A 17,031-nucleotide genomic window follows, 5' to 3' on the forward strand; every position below is an offset into this window, starting at 1 on the left:
TGTCAAGCCTTTGAAGTCATTGTCTATACTAGTAGAACAGGTCTCTGTTATCTTTGTCGCTGTTTTCCCTTCTGTATTATGTTCTCAGAATAATCTTCCCCAAAACCGAGTTCTAATTGTATCACTTTCCTATTTAAACACTTAACAGTGGTTCCCAAAGCCTAGTAAGAAAAGTCCTATCTCAAACTCTTATAATCTGGCCCCCTAACCTTCCATCACTTCTCCTTCCCCTGTTCACACTCTACCTTCTCTTCAGTCTTATTCAGTAGTCTTGGAACCTGCTCCAGGCTTTCCCAGCTCTTTGATTTTCTTTAAACTGTTCCTTCATACAGTTATGCAGAAGAGAATCCATCATGTTTTATACTGTTTTAGACACCAAAGTAGGACCAGCTAGCAAAAGAGATGGCCCTCAATCCAAGAATTTTCTCTTGAATAGTGTTGTCTAATAATTAAGGAATACAGAGCTTCCCAACATTGGATATATTTGAGCAGAGGCTAGGGGGCTAGCTGGTTTGGATGCTGTAAAGCAGGCCCCCCTAGGGGCTGTAGGGCCTAGACAAAAAGAGAAAGCATGGTCCTCTGCTGTCAAGAAACTTAAATCTACATGTGAGGCACCACACTTATTCTCCCCACAATAGCCATAGTGATACACATACAAGCATGTTCATGTCATTCCTTTACTTAAAATCTTTCAGTGACTTCTTTCTGTTACTCTTAGGATGAAAGCAGAAATCTTTACTGTAGTCCACAAGGTCATGTATAATCTGACCTCTGTCTACCTTACAAGTCTGATCTCCTGCCAGTATTCCCTTACTTCCCTGTGATCCAGATATTTTGTACCCTCACATATGCTGTTCCTTCTGTCTGGAATGCTTTCTTTACCCCTTTTCCACGGGCTAACTCTTCATCCTTAAAGTCTCAGCTTAAATGTCGCATCCTCATGGAAACCTTTGTTAACCTCCCATCCCCCACTCAGTAGATTGGGTCACCCTGTTCGTCTTGTAGCATTTTCTTCATAGCAGTTATCACAATCGTAATTAAAATTGTAATTAAATAGTTGTTTTTTTCATTATTGTAATTTCTAGGAACTGTTTGATTACCATTATATCCCCATCAGCTCTCATAATGCCTGGCACACTGTAGACATTTAGTTAATATTTGAATAAATAAATGAATGAATAAAACTTCTGGGTGGTGAAGGACATAAAGGATGTTCAGTGTCAGGCAGGGAGGAAAATTTCAGGACAAGGGAATAATAGGTAGGAATGAACAAATTGTGTTCAGGAGTTCCAGGCAGGTTAGATCAAAAGGGGATCTGTCTAATAAAACATGGAATAGATCGGCTGAGAGTGACAAGATGATGGTTTTAGCAGTCTTTGAAATTTTAGTTGAGATATTAAAGTTCTGTAGTTGCTGTTGAGTTATTAAAAATACCTGGACAGAGGGCTACAAGTTGGCGTTTTAGGAAGGCTTTTCAAATAAGAATCTTAAGCTGGATTGGAGTTTGGAGAGCCTGGGGGCAGACCACCAGCTAGAGCAACACAGCAGTGGTCCAGAGAGGAGATAACACAGTGTGACCTAAATCCAGGCAAGAGATAAAAATAATCATGAGAAAAGGAAAAGGCAATGACAATGGAAGTTAGAAAGAAAGATGGATTGAGGAAGCAGTTAGGAAGAACATCAGCAAAACACTGAGGAAACTCTGGTTGTGCACAGGAGGAAGGGGGCTGTCATTTACTGTACCAGGGAGGTTTGGCATGAAATTACTAAGTAGGAGGAGGCAGAGTGGTCAAGTCTAGAGGTAGATATTTCTAGAGGTAGATAAAGTATCATATAGGTGGTAGGACAAGCCCTTTGAATCAGCAGCTCCACACACAGGAGGACCTTTTCTGTGATTATGCAGAGAACATTTGAGGTTCCTCTTTGTCTATTCCAGAATGCAGTCTTGGCTTTACTTTTTCATAACCAAAAGGCTTATTAGAGTTTTTTCCCCCAAACAAAAAGATCAATCTGTCCTTAAAGGTAAATTCTGCCTCTACTTCTTCAGGAACAGAAGAGCTGCTGGAAGCTTTAGACTAGCAGTTTATCCTCACTTCCAGTCATGAAGGTTTCAGAATATTGGGGTTCATTTTGGTAGTGCCAATCAAATTTTTTCATGTGCATGTAATTTGACCCTGCATTTTCACTTCTAGGAATCTATGCTATCGAAATGCTCATACAAATATACAGAGCAGCATTGATTGTAATATAAAAAATTATAAACAATTTAAATGTATGTCTGTTGGGATATGACTGAATAAATTATGGTCTGTCCATAATATGCAATACTGTGCAGCTATTATAAAGGACGAGGTAGATCACTGTGTACTGACATGAATAGGTTTCCATTATATATCAGAATGAAAAAAGCATGTGAATCTATGTGAGTTGTGAGTGTATGTATATAAACGATATATACATGGTAGTAAGTCTGGAAGGATACATACTAAAAATCCTAACTGGTTACTTCTGGGTAGTGCGATGGGGAAATGATACAGGAATGTCCAAAGAAAAAAGTTAAAGATTTTAAAAAATCATGTGCTACTTTTATAATTTAAAAAAGTGTAAACTCATTAGATTTCTTTGCAGGCACATTGGACAGAGGTTTCTTTTTTTTCTTTTTTTCTTTTTTTGCGGTATGTGGGCCTCTCACTGTTGTGGCGTCTCCCGTTGCGGAGCACAGACTCCGGACGCGCAGGCTCAGCGGCCATGGCTCACGGGCCCAGCCGCTCTGCGGCATGTGGGATCCTCCCGGACTGGGGCACGAACCCATGTCCCCTGCATCGGCAGGCGGACTCTCAACCACTGCGCCACCACGGAAGCCCTCTTTTTTCTTTTTAAACATCTTTATTGGAGTATAATTGCTTTACAATGGTGTGTTAGTTTCTGCTTTATAACAAAGTGAATCAGTTATACATATACATATGTTCCTATATCTCTTCCCTCTTGCGTCTCCCTCCCTCCCACCCTCCCTATCCCACCCCTCTAGGTGGTCACAAAGCACCGCGCTGATCTCCCTGTGCTATGCGGCTGCTTCCCACTAGCTATCTATTTTACGTTTGGTAGTGTATATATTGGACAGAGGCTTCTTTAGCACTTTCCTTTCCCGTGGAATTTGCAGTTGTATTGCCAATTTTTTTTTTTTTTTTTTTTTTTTTTTTTTTGGAGAGCTTTCCAACCCTCTTGTCCTAACTTCCTTTTGAGACAGGCTGCAGGATACTTACCTTATCTTTTCCCTGAACTAACAAAACAAAACAAAACTCAATTCTGTAATCAAGACCAGCAGCTTCAAATTTTATTTGGCATCGGAATTACCTTGATGCTTGTTAAAAATACAGATTCCTTGGCCCACTCAGTAGGTTCTGAGTCAGTGTATCAGGGGGTAGGGTCCCAAATCCTGATCTTTCAGAGGCACCCCAGATGGTCAGTGAGAAATCCTGTTTTGGGGAATGATGTCTGATTGTCCCCTACCCCACTCCCTTTTCTCTCTGTGATTAGTAAAGAGAATGAGGGAGCAGTGACTGACTCACTGTGGATATCTTTGTGGATCACAAATGGTTGGGTTCATATGAATGGGAAAAAAATGAATATAACACAGTTCAGTAGACTTGAGATTTTAGTAATAAGTGTTGTTTCTTTAAAATAACCTGTTAGAAGTAGGCCTTTTGGATTAAAGAGGCTGGTCTGGTGGGCTTCTTAGGCAAAGACTTAGGCCTAGGAGATGCCTTTCAGCAACGGCTTTGTTATGAGTGGAAGGGGAAAAGAGGGACCTTGGCAAATTGTAAGGTCTTAGAATTCAGATGCTTTTTAGGTGAAGCTTTTGTCCTTGGAAAATGAGGCCTCTAACATTAAGATGAGGTACTATCTAAAGACTATTCTAAACAGCTTTTTGTTAGAATTATTTTTTTCTTTGTTATAAACAAAGTTTGTTAATCAGATGCCCACTGTGGGTTATTAACATCTCAAAAAGGTGTTTAAAAAACATATACTCCAATTGCTCCCAACAATTAACCTTGGGAACAAAAGCAAATGGGAATACTTCTTAACTACTTTTCCAAGCCCTCAGTGAAGCTGGCAGCCATGAGTTAAATAAACCATTAGTTTTATTAGTTTGAGAACAGAAGCATCGACTTGGGCAGAGTTTTTTAATCTGCTCCTCGTTTACCCAACAATCATTTATTCGGAGCCTACTTTGTGCCTACTGGACATTAGATAACTCTACAAATAAAAGGCAGAGACCGATGAGCAGCTAGAACTCTAAGGGGATCATCTGAATGGGGAAAAAGTGAATAAAACTATTTAATAGGCTTGAAAGCTTAGTAGCACATAGAAAACAGAAAGTGGCTTCCTTAAAGCAATAGCCTTGTTCTCTTTCTATAGTCTATTTTAAGTGGGCTCTCTGGCCCAGCGTTATCAACCTTGGATTAGGAGCTTTGAGGAAATGGTGGTTTGGCGGTTGTTTTTAAAGGGTTATTTAAGAAATGTAGTTACTAAGCAACTGCCATGACCGGCTGCTAAGTTGGAGTTCAGTGGGCAAGCCAATTCCAAAGAAGAGAATATATAAACAAGTTGGGAGAGGGGGAATATGGCTTAAGGATAGATTGGGTGGTGGGGTTTTTTTTCTTTTTTTTTTTTCTGTGTTCAACGCATATTTCTGCCTTTTACTTATCTTGCTTAAGAAGGGGTTGCTTGGTCAGAAATCTCTTTGTCTCACCCAGTCTCCTTTTAGCCGGTGAGTGGGGAGGAGGGCCAGAAAGGAGCCAACTGGAGAGGGCTGGGCTGGAGGGCTGAGCCTTGGGGCGGGACCCGCGCCTGGGCGGCTCTAGAGGTAGATAGCCCTGCTACTGCGCGCTTGGGCCATCCAGGGCTGCCATGACAGATCGGTCACCACCTTCTACCTTTAGATTGGGAAGCCTCATTGATATTGATGTGTTGCCTTCTAACCCTCAGAATAGGGACATTGTCCAGCTGCTGTCTCTCTTTTTTTCTTTCCCCAACATTTAATGGGTGACTCAGTGACTTAACTGCTTCCTGCAGGATTTCAGGGACAGGAGTAAGTAATGAGGACAAATCACCATAACACCAGTGCGTGCTGAATGAAAGAGCACATGAGTTTAACCAGTTGGCTTCATTGGTACCAGAGTGAACAAAAAGAAACTTTGTTGAGAAGAGGATATTTGTATGAGTTAGAACCCTATTCCCTCCTGTTTAGGCTTTTTACTGTTTCCCTTTATACCCAGCTGAAGGTCAGGTTGCTTTGCTGAGGGAAGGGGAGTGTCAGGTGTTAGAACAGGTGTTTTGTTTTCTGCCTGTAGAGTCTTACAGCCTAGATGGGGATGCTTCTTGCCAGCCCTCTGTGGTGCATGAAAATGCTTTTGTGGAATTCTTTTTTCCTGGAAATGTGTTTGTTTTTTAAAGCAGTTCCCCAACCTTCAACCCCCAGTATAAATTGTGACTTCCTTTAAAATCAGCTTGTCATAATGAAGTATGCCTGTTTTCTACCGTTTTCACAGTCTGTGCCTTAGATATATCCCATTTCATGTGGCAGTTATAGACCTGAAAAATGTGCGGTGTGTGTGTGTTTGTGGTAAATGTGAACATCATATATAAAATGTGCTAGGAGAGTGTCACAGCAAAGTAGCCCTGTAAAAAGCCTTTTATAATAATTGTATGGATAGAGTTAATTTTCCTATGTCAGGTTTTCTTACATTGGGTGTAAACCTGTAGTCACCTTTTCAGAATGATGAGACTTTTTCAGACTGTTGTAATGGTGTCAGTGGGCTACAAAGTTGGGCATGGACTTATGACCCCCCTGGCTAGATGGTTTTGGAGGAGAAAGATGTCAGCAGACTTCTGGGTTTGGGAGAATTTCTATTGTAATGTTCAATTGTTACTGAAGCCAAAGACCCTGTTTGTTAAAAGGGAAATAATTCAGGAGAGCTTTGTGATCTTCTCTTCTGATTGTGAGGTTTGTTTTTACCTTTGTACTGCATTCCAATGTCCCCCCTCAAAAAAACAAGTCATCTAGAAACAGATCATCTTTGCCTAACAGTGATATAATGGCCTCAGGTCCTTCGCTGCCCCACCACCCTGCATCTCAGGGCCATCTGTTCTCTGCAATCCACTTTTCGGGAAAGTCTCTTTTCCCATCTGCTCTCCTTGGGCCTTAGTGCCTGCTCTAAAGATTAATGAAGGCTGCACTGGAACCTCTTTCCAGTTGTTATTTTTTTTAAGGATCAGTGAGTTTTTCCATTCGATATGTCCAAATGTTACTCCTTTTTCAGGTGTATTCTTTCATTCTACTAGTCTGGGGGTGGAGAGAAATCTTTCTGTGCATTGAGGAGGTACTTTGCTTATCAAAGCAAAGATTGACTGGGCTGGCTCTGGCTGCTTTGAAGCCAAGGGTCCTCCTGGCTCTTTGGCCGCTGGCACACAGGCTTGGTGCAACTCCTTGGGTTCATTCTTTTCTTGTCCTTTCCCTTGTCTCTCTGACAGAATACAGTCGCTTTGAATCGAAGATACATGACTTGCGAGAACAAATGATGAACAGCAGTATGAGCTCTGGGTCTGGGTCCCTGCGAACGAGTGAGAAGAGGTCCTTGTACGTCAGGTAAGTCTCACCTCTGAGCACCAGGCCTTGTGCTGCACAAGGGGAGTTCCGTGCCAACCCAGCCCTTCTTGTTTAACTAGTGGGGTAGGGAGTGTGTACTCCCAGTACTAAAACAACACTTTGCACTGTATGCTCAGGTTGTGTGCTTTATGGTCAGTATCTCCTCCCTTTTGTGAGCTGGCTTCTTCCTTTTTGCTCCTGAATGACTCAGTATGGGAAATTTTCAGTTTGCTCTAATTGTAAAAGACTGTTGGGTGATTGTTGCTATTCAGCATTCAGAGAGCACTCAAATGTTCAAAGTACTTTGCTTGCAATCTGTGATTTGAGGGGAAACTTGGCATTCCCCCCTTCTACATATGCATAATAGACATCAGAATTTGTATCCGAGCATATCAGCTATCACTGTGTTCTGGTACAGGGTCTCTTTTAAGAAACCAAAGAACTGACAGGTTGCTGCTTTCTGGGTTTTTTTTTTTTTTAATTGTGTTCCCTCACTCCCTGTGCACTGGTCTGCTGTATCTGAATCATGGGACATGGGATGGGATGGTGTATCTTCCACAGGAAGGGTGGGTGGAACGGATATATAGCATTGAGTGTATTGCTGCTGAAAGCTGTTCTGAGATACTGTCCAAGGCTGAGCTTTTGACCCTTGAGTCACATTATAATACTTTGTCAGGTCAAAGTACAAACCTCTTAGAGAGTTGGATTGCTAAATGAACACTATGGACTCCTCCTAGAATTAGGGATAGTTTCCTTCTTCCTGCTTGGGCTTCTTGGCAAAACTCCAACAGTCTGGGGCAAGCATATTGTACCTCTCCAAGGGTAAAATCCTCGGAGAAAGAGGTGGTAGGATTACTCCTCTGAGCCGTGTGTGTGTGTGTGTGTGTGTGTGTGTGTGTGTGTGTGTGTGTGTGTTTAATGCTTGTATCAGACTCTTGGGTTAAACTTTTTCTAGTGGCCTCTGATACCAGCTGGAAGGTGGGGAGGGGAGGCTACAGTTGCTAGTTGCCTGGCAACGTGACATCTACTCTGTCCTTGGGGTTTGAGATGACATAGCCAACCGATATAAATGCTAATTGCAGTTTTTCTCTCAGGTGCTTGATTTTCTTTTTCCTCAGTTGCTAGTTCCTGACCCTCCTGCAGGGAGAAGAGCCAAGGGAGCCCAGATTTGAGCCTCAAGCCCACTAGAACCCTTCATGGTTCTTTTCTAAAATGAACCCTCAGCTCTACTCCCTCTGTGTTGAGAGCAGCTTTCTTCACATTTGTTGTGAAGAGAGGAGAGCAGGAGGAAGGCTGGACTAGTCACTGGTGATCTTTTCAGTCTCCTGTTTTCTGTCCCTAAGCCCTTGCTCTGGATCTGCAGCCTAGACACTGGGGTGCCAATGGGGGGACTCAGAAATATGCTTGTCGCCTCCCGCAAAAGGGTAATAGTTATGTGACTCGGTCAGGATTGTTCCATTCCCGTGCTTCCAGCCCCCGCAGATGTGGCACTCCAGTGTGTGTGGGAAGCTGATCTTTAGGCAAGACAGTTTCTTTGGAGAGCTTTATTTCTAAATTTCCCCTCTCTGCCTATCCTGTGCTAGAGCTCTCCCTGCCTGGGCAGGGGGAGTGGGGCATCAGCTCTCAACCTGGAAGACCTGGAACACCCTTCTCTGGTCCTGGCAAGGGACGCATTCCATCTGACTCTGGGGAGGAGGGTGGAGACTGCACTCTGTTTCTAGTGAATCAGTTTATACAGTTTATATCATCTGCCCTTAACCTTATGTAGATAATATCTGTATCCTCAGAGGAAAGTAAATATGGTTTAGAATAGTGAACATTTTTAATCACTAGAGTTCATCAAGGGAAATAATATTTTATGGCTAGATTAGCGAGCTGAGGTATTTCGCTAAGCTAACCCTCTACCAAAGCCTGAAGCCTGGCTCGCTCTATTGCTTTTTGTGCCTGTTTTTGGCCTTTTTTTACTCTACAGTAGCTTCCTTTTGTTCAGCATTTAAGTATATCCAAGGTTCTTCCATTCTTAATAAGGAAAGAAAAGAAATTCCCTTGATTACCAATAGTCCCTTAAACTATTGTCTTGTTTCTCTTCTTCTCACCACATTTGCCACATTATGTGCCAGGAAACACTAGCTCCTCAAGATGTTAAGTATTGTGTGAAAAATCAGTGGTTCAGTAAGTTGGGCAAATGCAGGATTAAACAGAGGAAAATAGGGTTCTTTACTGTGATCAATCTCTAGGAGGGACTGTACTAGGCAGTGTTTCCCCCCAAAGATAGGAGCATGGGAGCCTTATTTGGAGAAACTGGTCTTAGCATCCAGGCTTGGAAATATTGCAGTCGTCTGTACTTGCTGCTGCTATTGCTTCAAATTGCTTCTCTTTCAATAGGAAAGGAAGTGTGCATCTGCTTATCAGCATGGTGGTATGGTTCCAAGCAACTCTGAAAGGCTCCAGAGGGGCAGAAGCCCAACTCTGTCAGTAGTGACTGCTTCGCTGATTCTCTGCCATTGGTCTGATCTCTTCATATTTGTTTCTGTGTATTACCGGCTTTCTTCTTTAAAGGCTCTCTTTCTACCTTGCTGACCATTCCTCTATACGTTTCATTAGCTCTGCCCCATAAATGGCAATGTCATTTATGTTCACAGCTTCAAATCCTGTTGTGTAAATGACAACTCTGATCTCTTTACTGAACTCCAGACCCACATATCAACCACTTGTTGCACACGTGACTGGAGCTGCCCTCCCAGTGCCTCAAACAAGCAGTGTGTTCCAAATGGACCCCCACACCTACTCATCCTCCTTACTTTCCTTATCTAAACTAATTGTGTCACCCTATCATGTGGAAAAGGGATTAGATTTGTTCTGTCACCCAAGGCAGATCTCAACTCAACATAAGGAAGATAGAGCTTATGATTAAAACTGTCTGAAAGTGGAATGAACTGCTTCTGGAGATAGTAAATTTTATTCTTTGTCACTGGAGGTGTTACCAAAGAGGCTGGGCAGCCATTTGTCTGAGTGTTGCAGAGCGGGTTGAAGCTAAAGATCTGCTCAGAGGCTTTTAGTAGTTCCCAGTGTCTTCAGGATGAAGGGGAACAAACAAACATTTTAAACAAACATTTACGGGAACAAACATTTAAACATTCTCTTTAAATTGCTTTTAAAATCCTTTTAATAATGCTACGAAGTAGGCATTATTATTCTTATTTTTCAGGTGAGAAAACTGAGATTCCAGTTAGACAGCTAAGAAGTTCCAAAACTGGAATTTGAACCTGGCTCTGACTAGAGCTCTCTCATCATTTCCCAAACTTGCTGATAGGAATCAGCTGGCATGCTAGTAAAAGTACAGATTCCCAGGCTCTTCTTCTATCGATTTACATTCACCAGGTTTGGGGAAATGTATGTTTTTAACAAGCAGTCATAATGCTTAGGAATGACCACTTGTTTGTCACAATAGACATTTATTTCTGTTTCACTCGAACAACTGAACATTACACTTACTTTAGCTCCTGCCACGTGGAAAGCAGTAAAGCATGGGCCTGAGAAATTGGGCGTGGTTGTGGCGGTAGATTCAAGGAAGCGGTAGACGTGGTTCCCGCCCTCCAGCAGCTTGCCATCCACACAGATGATACTACGCAGCAGGTGGTTAAAGTGAAGGAACCCTTTACAGTGGGATTTCACCTCTAATTCTGTTTGCTGTTGTTTCCCCTTCTGACATGCTCCTCCTCCCTTCCCTTCCCCTGAATCTCTATCCTGCTCTCGTGTGCATGGGGTTGCAAAGCTGTTTTGAAGCAAATAACACCCTCTTGCAGCTGCACCGAGGCTGTAGCAGGTGAAGCCTTAGGAAGCTGCAGCCGCACTAACCACAGGGGAGATGGGATTTGTGGAGCGGGGAGCAGGAGGAAGAAGGAAAGATAGCAGTGTTTGGAAAATGAAACTTGGTTTTAAAGTCACTAGTGACTTAATGGAAAGGCCCTCCCCACCCTTCACCATACTATAGAAACACCTCTTAAATAGTATAGGCAGGGTGAACAGAGCCCCTCTTTCTGCCCAGTCTAGGGCCTTTGCTCTGCTGGTTAATTTGCCTTCCACACTAGAAAAGTCCACAAAGTATGCCTCTCTTGAGCCTTTTGCTCAGGGTCAGGGTGATTAGATGTTTAACTCAGGCCATTCTGATGTGAAGGTAGTAAAAAGACACAGGGTAGGTTAGAGTTCCCGAGACCTCCAAGTTCTACACTTGTATTTAGTTTATTTATTTATTTCATGAATGAACAAAAGACCTTATCCTCCAAAGCTTGCCAAGAGGCTTGATAGTACATTTGTAGAAATAGCTTTTGAAAGTCTGTTCCGGCTAGCCTGGCTACATTCTTTGCAGTCACAGGACAGCATCAGGCATTTTGGGAGTCCCGGCCTTCTGGCTGGCCATCTGCCATCCCAGTTTTCTTCCCACTCTAGGAAGGAGGTCATGCCCCATCTGTAGTCCTGATTCAAGAAACAATGTCAAAAAAAATGTCAGAAATATTGGCTTGGTCATCAAAGAAGGCTGGAAGGTGCTCCTTCTTCTTCACAAGCAGACATTAATTGTACACTGCTCTGTGCTTAGCCCAGGGTGGTGCTCGGGGGAGCCCAACTTTGTCTTGCTCATTAGTGAGTTTCAGTAGTGGATTAAGATGCCAGCGAGGTAATATTGGCAGGCTTCACTATCTGACAGAATTTGGGAGTGATGATAATCCGCATCTTAAAAAGCAACCACAATTTATGTAGTGTTCAGGGCTACCAGAGGATGGGATAGTTTCCTGTATCAGTGATTCTGGAACTGCCTGTTGCTGGATCATATACAGACACCAGTCCTGGACTTGTAATCCCCTCAGCTGATCCAACAGGTGCTGTGAACCCTGAATATTCACACACTGTGGGTCTGTGAATGCCCCTCTAACTTCATAATTGCTCTCTAAGGCCTGAGACTCTGAGGTAGACTAAGGAGAAGAGTGCCCTCCCCTGTTCTCCATGTTCCCTTCTTCAAGGTGTGCAAGGGACTCCTGACTTGCTGCCAGCTGCACTTGCTCCTCCTGTGATGACCCACCTTGTGTCTATCTGAGTACTCAAGTTTGGACTTTTGAGTTGCTCTTCAGGAGCTGCGAGAAATTTTAACTCTTGCACTAAGGTCAAGGGCCGATTTACAGCTCTCTGTGCATCCTTTAGATGGACTAGGCAAGGGAGGGGCTGCTGAATTTTTAAGTAATATGTGCCCTTTATCTGGTACTTTCTGTCTCAGGCAGCTTGGGCTGCTGTAACAAAATACTATAGGCTGAGTGCTTGAACAATAGACATTTATTCCTCACAGTTCTGGAGGCTGGGAAGTCCAAGTTCTAGGTGCTGGCAAATTCAGGTTATGGTGAGCCCCCTCCCCCCTTCCTGGCTTGTAGATGACCACCTTCTTGCTGTGTCCTCGTGTGGCCTTTCCTGGGTGTGTTCTGAGGAGAAACAGGTCTCTTTGTCTCCTCCTCTTCTCATAAAGGACTAATGTTAGGATGAGGGCCCCTCCCTCATGACCTAATCTAAACCTAATTGCCTTCCAAAGGCCCCACCTCCAATTACCATTACATTGGGGGTTAGGGCCTCAACAAATGAACTTGGAGGGGGGAACCCAAACATTCAGCCCATAACACTGACCAAAGGAAGAAATCGATGTCTCCCAACTGGTATGGGAGGGATATACAGTGGAAGAACACTGCAGGATAGTAACTGGGAGGGTGTTCTGTGCTCCCTGCTCCAGCTTGGTCTCATCCACCATTCACGAGCATCATACGTGGCCTCAGTCCTCAAAGGGCTTTCCCCAAAGGGATATAATATGAAAGATTAGAAAACTGCAAGAGTTAAATAGCAATAAACAGAAAATATAAAGAAAGATCACTGCTAAATACGTAGTATGAATTTGGAAGAAGGAAATTTGGAGTGGGCAGGGTCACAGAGAAGGGTGGAACTTGGGTTGGGCCTCAGAGGAGCTGCTGATGGCGCAAGGGGACAGGCAGAGCCTCCCAGGCCAAACAGATGGCTGGGTCCACAGGCAAAGAGGTGGGCACACTACTAGGTGAGTACATGGAAGCAGCTACTTGCCTTTGAGGCTGTAGTGCTGAAGTGCTGTTGTTTACTTTGCTTTGAGAAACCTGCCTGACCGGTTTCCTCGGTATTTGCCATTTTCTTTGCATTCCTGTTCACTAAGACACCAGGGTGTCTGGGCCAGATGCGTATGATTTCTCTGAATCTTTCAGACCCTAAACTTGAAATTTTAGGACCCGAACTGCAGAGACTTTGGGCCTGGTAATCTGTTTACTTTGAGCTGATTATATTCCTGCTTTCCCACTTGGCAGTGAGGTCCCAGCTGAAAGGAAGATTAGGCAAAGTCCTCTGGAGCGTGTGCATCATCCCTGTGGGCAGCTCTTAGGGGATACTATTTGAAAGGTCACCACTTAAACAACATATCTTTCAAGACCTTTGACAACACCTTCTCCTTAGGAAAGACAGGCAGCGGCATTTAAAGCTGCCGCGCTGAAACTTAGCTTGGGAACTCCAACCTGCAGACCCTGGGAAGTGAGCATCTGCTTTTCGTGCTGCTGTGACTTGGCTCCAGAAGGTAGCTTCATCGCCCACTTTCTGTTTTTACGTGCCACATTTTACCTGGGACATGCTCTTTACCCTGCTCTCAAGATAAATCAGTATTTTCTGGCCTGGCCATGATGTTTGAGAAGTTGTGGGAAAACCCAAGATCTGGCTCTCCTTTGCTTCACAGACGTACATGGCCATAACCAAGGAGAACATATTCAGGGTTGAAGTCAATAATCTTCTATGTAGACCACTCACTGTGATCTTAGGCTGTGGATGGTAATATTTCCATAAGCTTTGTTCTTTCCCGACATAGTGTTTCCTTCTGACCTGACCAGTCCTTAACTTGGAGGCCCCCATGAGATTCTTTATATTTGCACCCAGGAAGGATAAGGAGTTTCTGAGGCTTCTAGTCTCCCAACACACCATCTTGTCAATAAGCTCACACACATGAGATGGGACCAAGGTGACGGAGTAGTTAATTATGGTCTTTTTTTAGGTGTCCGGAGAAAACAGGTGTTGCTTTTTTTTTTCTGCTCACTCTTGGTTTGAGTCAGAGGTTGAAAAGGTTGGTTGCTGTGTCATCTGGGCCCTGCATGTGTAGGATTTTGGCTCCAGGACAGTTGTTCAGTCTGATTTAAAAGGGGAGGTACGTTACTGCCTTGACTTTCCTTAGTGCTTGCCCTAAGGATAAAAAGGGGCGGGCAGGAGGATATATTCATGTTGTGGAGAAAGGTGTTCTTTGATCCTCTTATCAAGCCTGACTAGAGGCATTTGTAACAAGGTGCCAATCCCTGTCACTTCCTTAGGCTTCTAGGCTGTTCCTAAGAGAGACTGTTATTGCTAGAAGGCCACAGTTTAGCATGCCTCTTAAAGATCTTAGGTAGGTAGTCAATATTTTTTCAAAATTTATTAAGGTCTAATTTGCATACTTTTTCCTATTACATGAAATACATGTCATTTGAAAGGTGGTTTGACTTTACTACTCAGGCTTGTTCTCTTTTACTGGATTACTTCCCACGTGAAAGTTTAGCCTGGTAATGATTTTTTTTTTTTAATTTATTTGGTTGCACCAGGTGTTAGTTGCAGCACGTGGGCTCCTTAGTTGCGGCACATGGGCTTCTTAGTCGTGGCACGGGAACTCTTAGTTGCAGCATGCGTGTGGGATCTAGTTCCCTGACCAGGGATCGAACCCGGGCCCCCTGCATTGGGAGCGTGGAGTCTTAACCACTGCGTCACCAGCCTGGTAATGATTTAAAAAAAAAAAAAAGCAAAAAAAAAAGAAAAAGTGAGGCAATGAAGTCGGTCACACAAGGCCTCCTAAATGAATGCCAGACTCCTTAGCTGGACTCCAGGCTGTCCACAGGCAGGCCCTGGCCAACCGCTCTCCCGAGTGCCCTGCGGTGAGGCCAAACGTGGGTGCTGCTGACCCCGGTACACACCCTGGGCTGCTTGCCTCCGAGCTTCTGCTCATGCTGTTCCTTCTAGCCGGAAGGGCCTCTCCCCATCTCTGTCTTTGAAATCTGAACCGTCATCGAGGAGGCCCAGTTCAAAGTTAACACCTCCCCATAGATTCCCCAAGCTTGCTGTGACCTATGCTCCCTCTGAAGGCTTTTAGGCCTTGGTTTGTCCTGCCCTTGTGCCTCTCGCTATGACACACTGTCAGCATACTCCACAAGGCCAAGACTCATTTTGCTTCTATATCTCCCTTCTGTCAAACACAGTGCCCCAAAGTAGACTCAGTGAGTATGTAAATAATGGAAGAAAGATATTTTCCAGACATAGCCAAGTGGACAGTTAGCTTTTTTTTTTCTTTTTTAAAAATGTGACCGTGACTTAGACCTCACAAAATTTTTCTGAGATTTAAGAGCCCTGGTCTGAGAGTTAACCATCATACAACTCTAAGATGAGGCCCTGTGCATCTCTGGGACTGGTTTTCATTGTCTATGAGGTACTTTTCAAGCTCTTAGTCAGACAAAATTTCAGCAGGAAGAGATTTGGAAAACAAATCAAGATCATGACAATGGAAGAAGGACTGTTGAAGGAATTAGGAATGTTTAGCCTGGTAGAGAAGACCTAGGAAGGACTCAGACTCATTAAATGTTTGCACTGGAAAGAAATTTAGAGAATATCAAAGGAATTTCCTTTATTAGATAGGAAGTGGGGTGAAATGACCCTTGAGGTTTCAGTGTTCTGCAGAGCTCTTCTCATTTGCTGTTCCAATTGATAGAAAAGGAAATTCTTGTCAATTCACCTTTTACGTTCTCAACTGAGAATGATATTGTGGTTCAGAATTTCAAATTCAAGTTTTAGGCTGCTATGTTTTTAACAAAATCATCGTTTAAAAAAAGCATTGTCCATTCCTTTGTTCACTATTGCTCATTCACAAATTCATCAGATAGAATGTAGGTAAACTTAGGTACTACATTTTATTGGAAAATTGCCTTTTTTTGCCAGGGAACTTAGAGCCAAACAGGTTCCTCATCTGAAGTAAATGACTCAAGTCAGGTGCCTGGTTTATTGACTCCCCCAGCCCTTTTTATTTTTTTTTTTTTTTTTTTTTTTTTTTTTTTTTGTTTTTTGTTTTTTGTTTTTTTTTTGCGGTACGCGGGCCTCTCACCAATGTGGCCTCTCCCGCCGCGGAGCACAGGCTCCAGATGCGCCGGCTCAACGGCCATGGCTCACGGGCCCAGCCGCTCCGCGGCACGTGGGATCTTCCCGGACCGGGGCACGAACCGTGTCCCCTGCATCCCCCGCATCGGCAGGCGGACTCCCAACCACTGCGCCACCAGGGAAGCCCTATTTTCTTTTTTAAAAGTGCCTAGAACAGTGGTGTCTGTTCATATTAGATGCTGATAAATATTTGCTTAATTAATGAGTATCCTTAAGAACAGACTATTGTATCATCATTTAAAATATTAGTTTTGAAGAATAGTCAATGATATGGGAAATATTAATGATACAATTTCAAGTGACAAGTAAGGTTGCAAAATTGTGTATACACACCATGTTTGTAACTTAGAGAAATATGTACTTTTTGATTTGTGTGTTTATTACGCAATATTATACAATACCACAACAGTATGAAGAATTACTTCTAAGTTACATTAAATGTGATTTTTCTATTTTTAGGCTTTATATTTTTCAAATATTCTATAATGAGCTTTTATTAATTTAATTTTTAATGAAATTAATGCATATGGATAGTTTAAAATGTCAAATATTACAATAGCATATGCAAAAAATTTAATCCCTTGCCTATTCACCCCCTTTCTTGCTACACAAAGGTAACTGCTTTCGAATATTTTAACTGTAACAAAAAGAAATAGTAAATCTAAATAGCCTTCTATGTGTTAAATAAGGGAGTTACAAAATAATAGGGATGTAGAAATATAGTCAAATGAAAAATCAGGCATTTATTTCCACCAGGAAAAAAAACAATAGAGGACTTCCCTGGTGGTGCAGTGGTTAAGAATACGCCTGCCAATGCAGGGGACACGGGTTCAAGCTCTGGTCTGGGAAGATCCCACATACTGTGGCACAACTAAGCCCGTGCGCCACAGCCACTGAGCCTGCGCTCTAGAGCCTGTGAGCCACAACTGCTGAGCCCATGTGCCACAGCTACTGAAGCCCACACGCCTAGAGCTCGTGGTCCGCAACAAGAGAAGCCACCACAATGAGGAGCCCACATACCAGCACAAAGAGTAGCCCCCCTCTCGCGGCAACTAGAGAAAGCCCACACGCAGCAACGAAGACCCAACGCAGCCAAACATAAATAAACAAAT

The 17,031-nt window shown here is 43.3% G+C and overlaps 1 protein-coding gene across 7 annotated transcripts in view; it reads left to right on the forward strand.

Annotated features, from left to right (window-relative positions):
• The window catches only part of DLG3 (discs large MAGUK scaffold protein 3), a 65,617-nt gene that overhangs the window by 33,543 nt on the left and 15,043 nt on the right, over positions 1–17,031 (forward strand). For all 7 annotated transcript variants that reach the window (XM_033849857.2, XM_033849859.2, XM_073799040.1 and 4 more), the window contains one exon: positions 6,535–6,649. In XM_033849857.2, coding sequence (XP_033705748.1) covers positions 6,535–6,649 — 115 coding nt within the window. The remainder of the gene's footprint in view (positions 1–6,534; positions 6,650–17,031) is intronic.

This window comes from Tursiops truncatus, chromosome X, assembly GCF_011762595.2.
Source record: "Tursiops truncatus isolate mTurTru1 chromosome X, mTurTru1.mat.Y, whole genome shotgun sequence".
NCBI lineage: Eukaryota > Metazoa > Chordata > Mammalia > Artiodactyla > Delphinidae > Tursiops > Tursiops truncatus.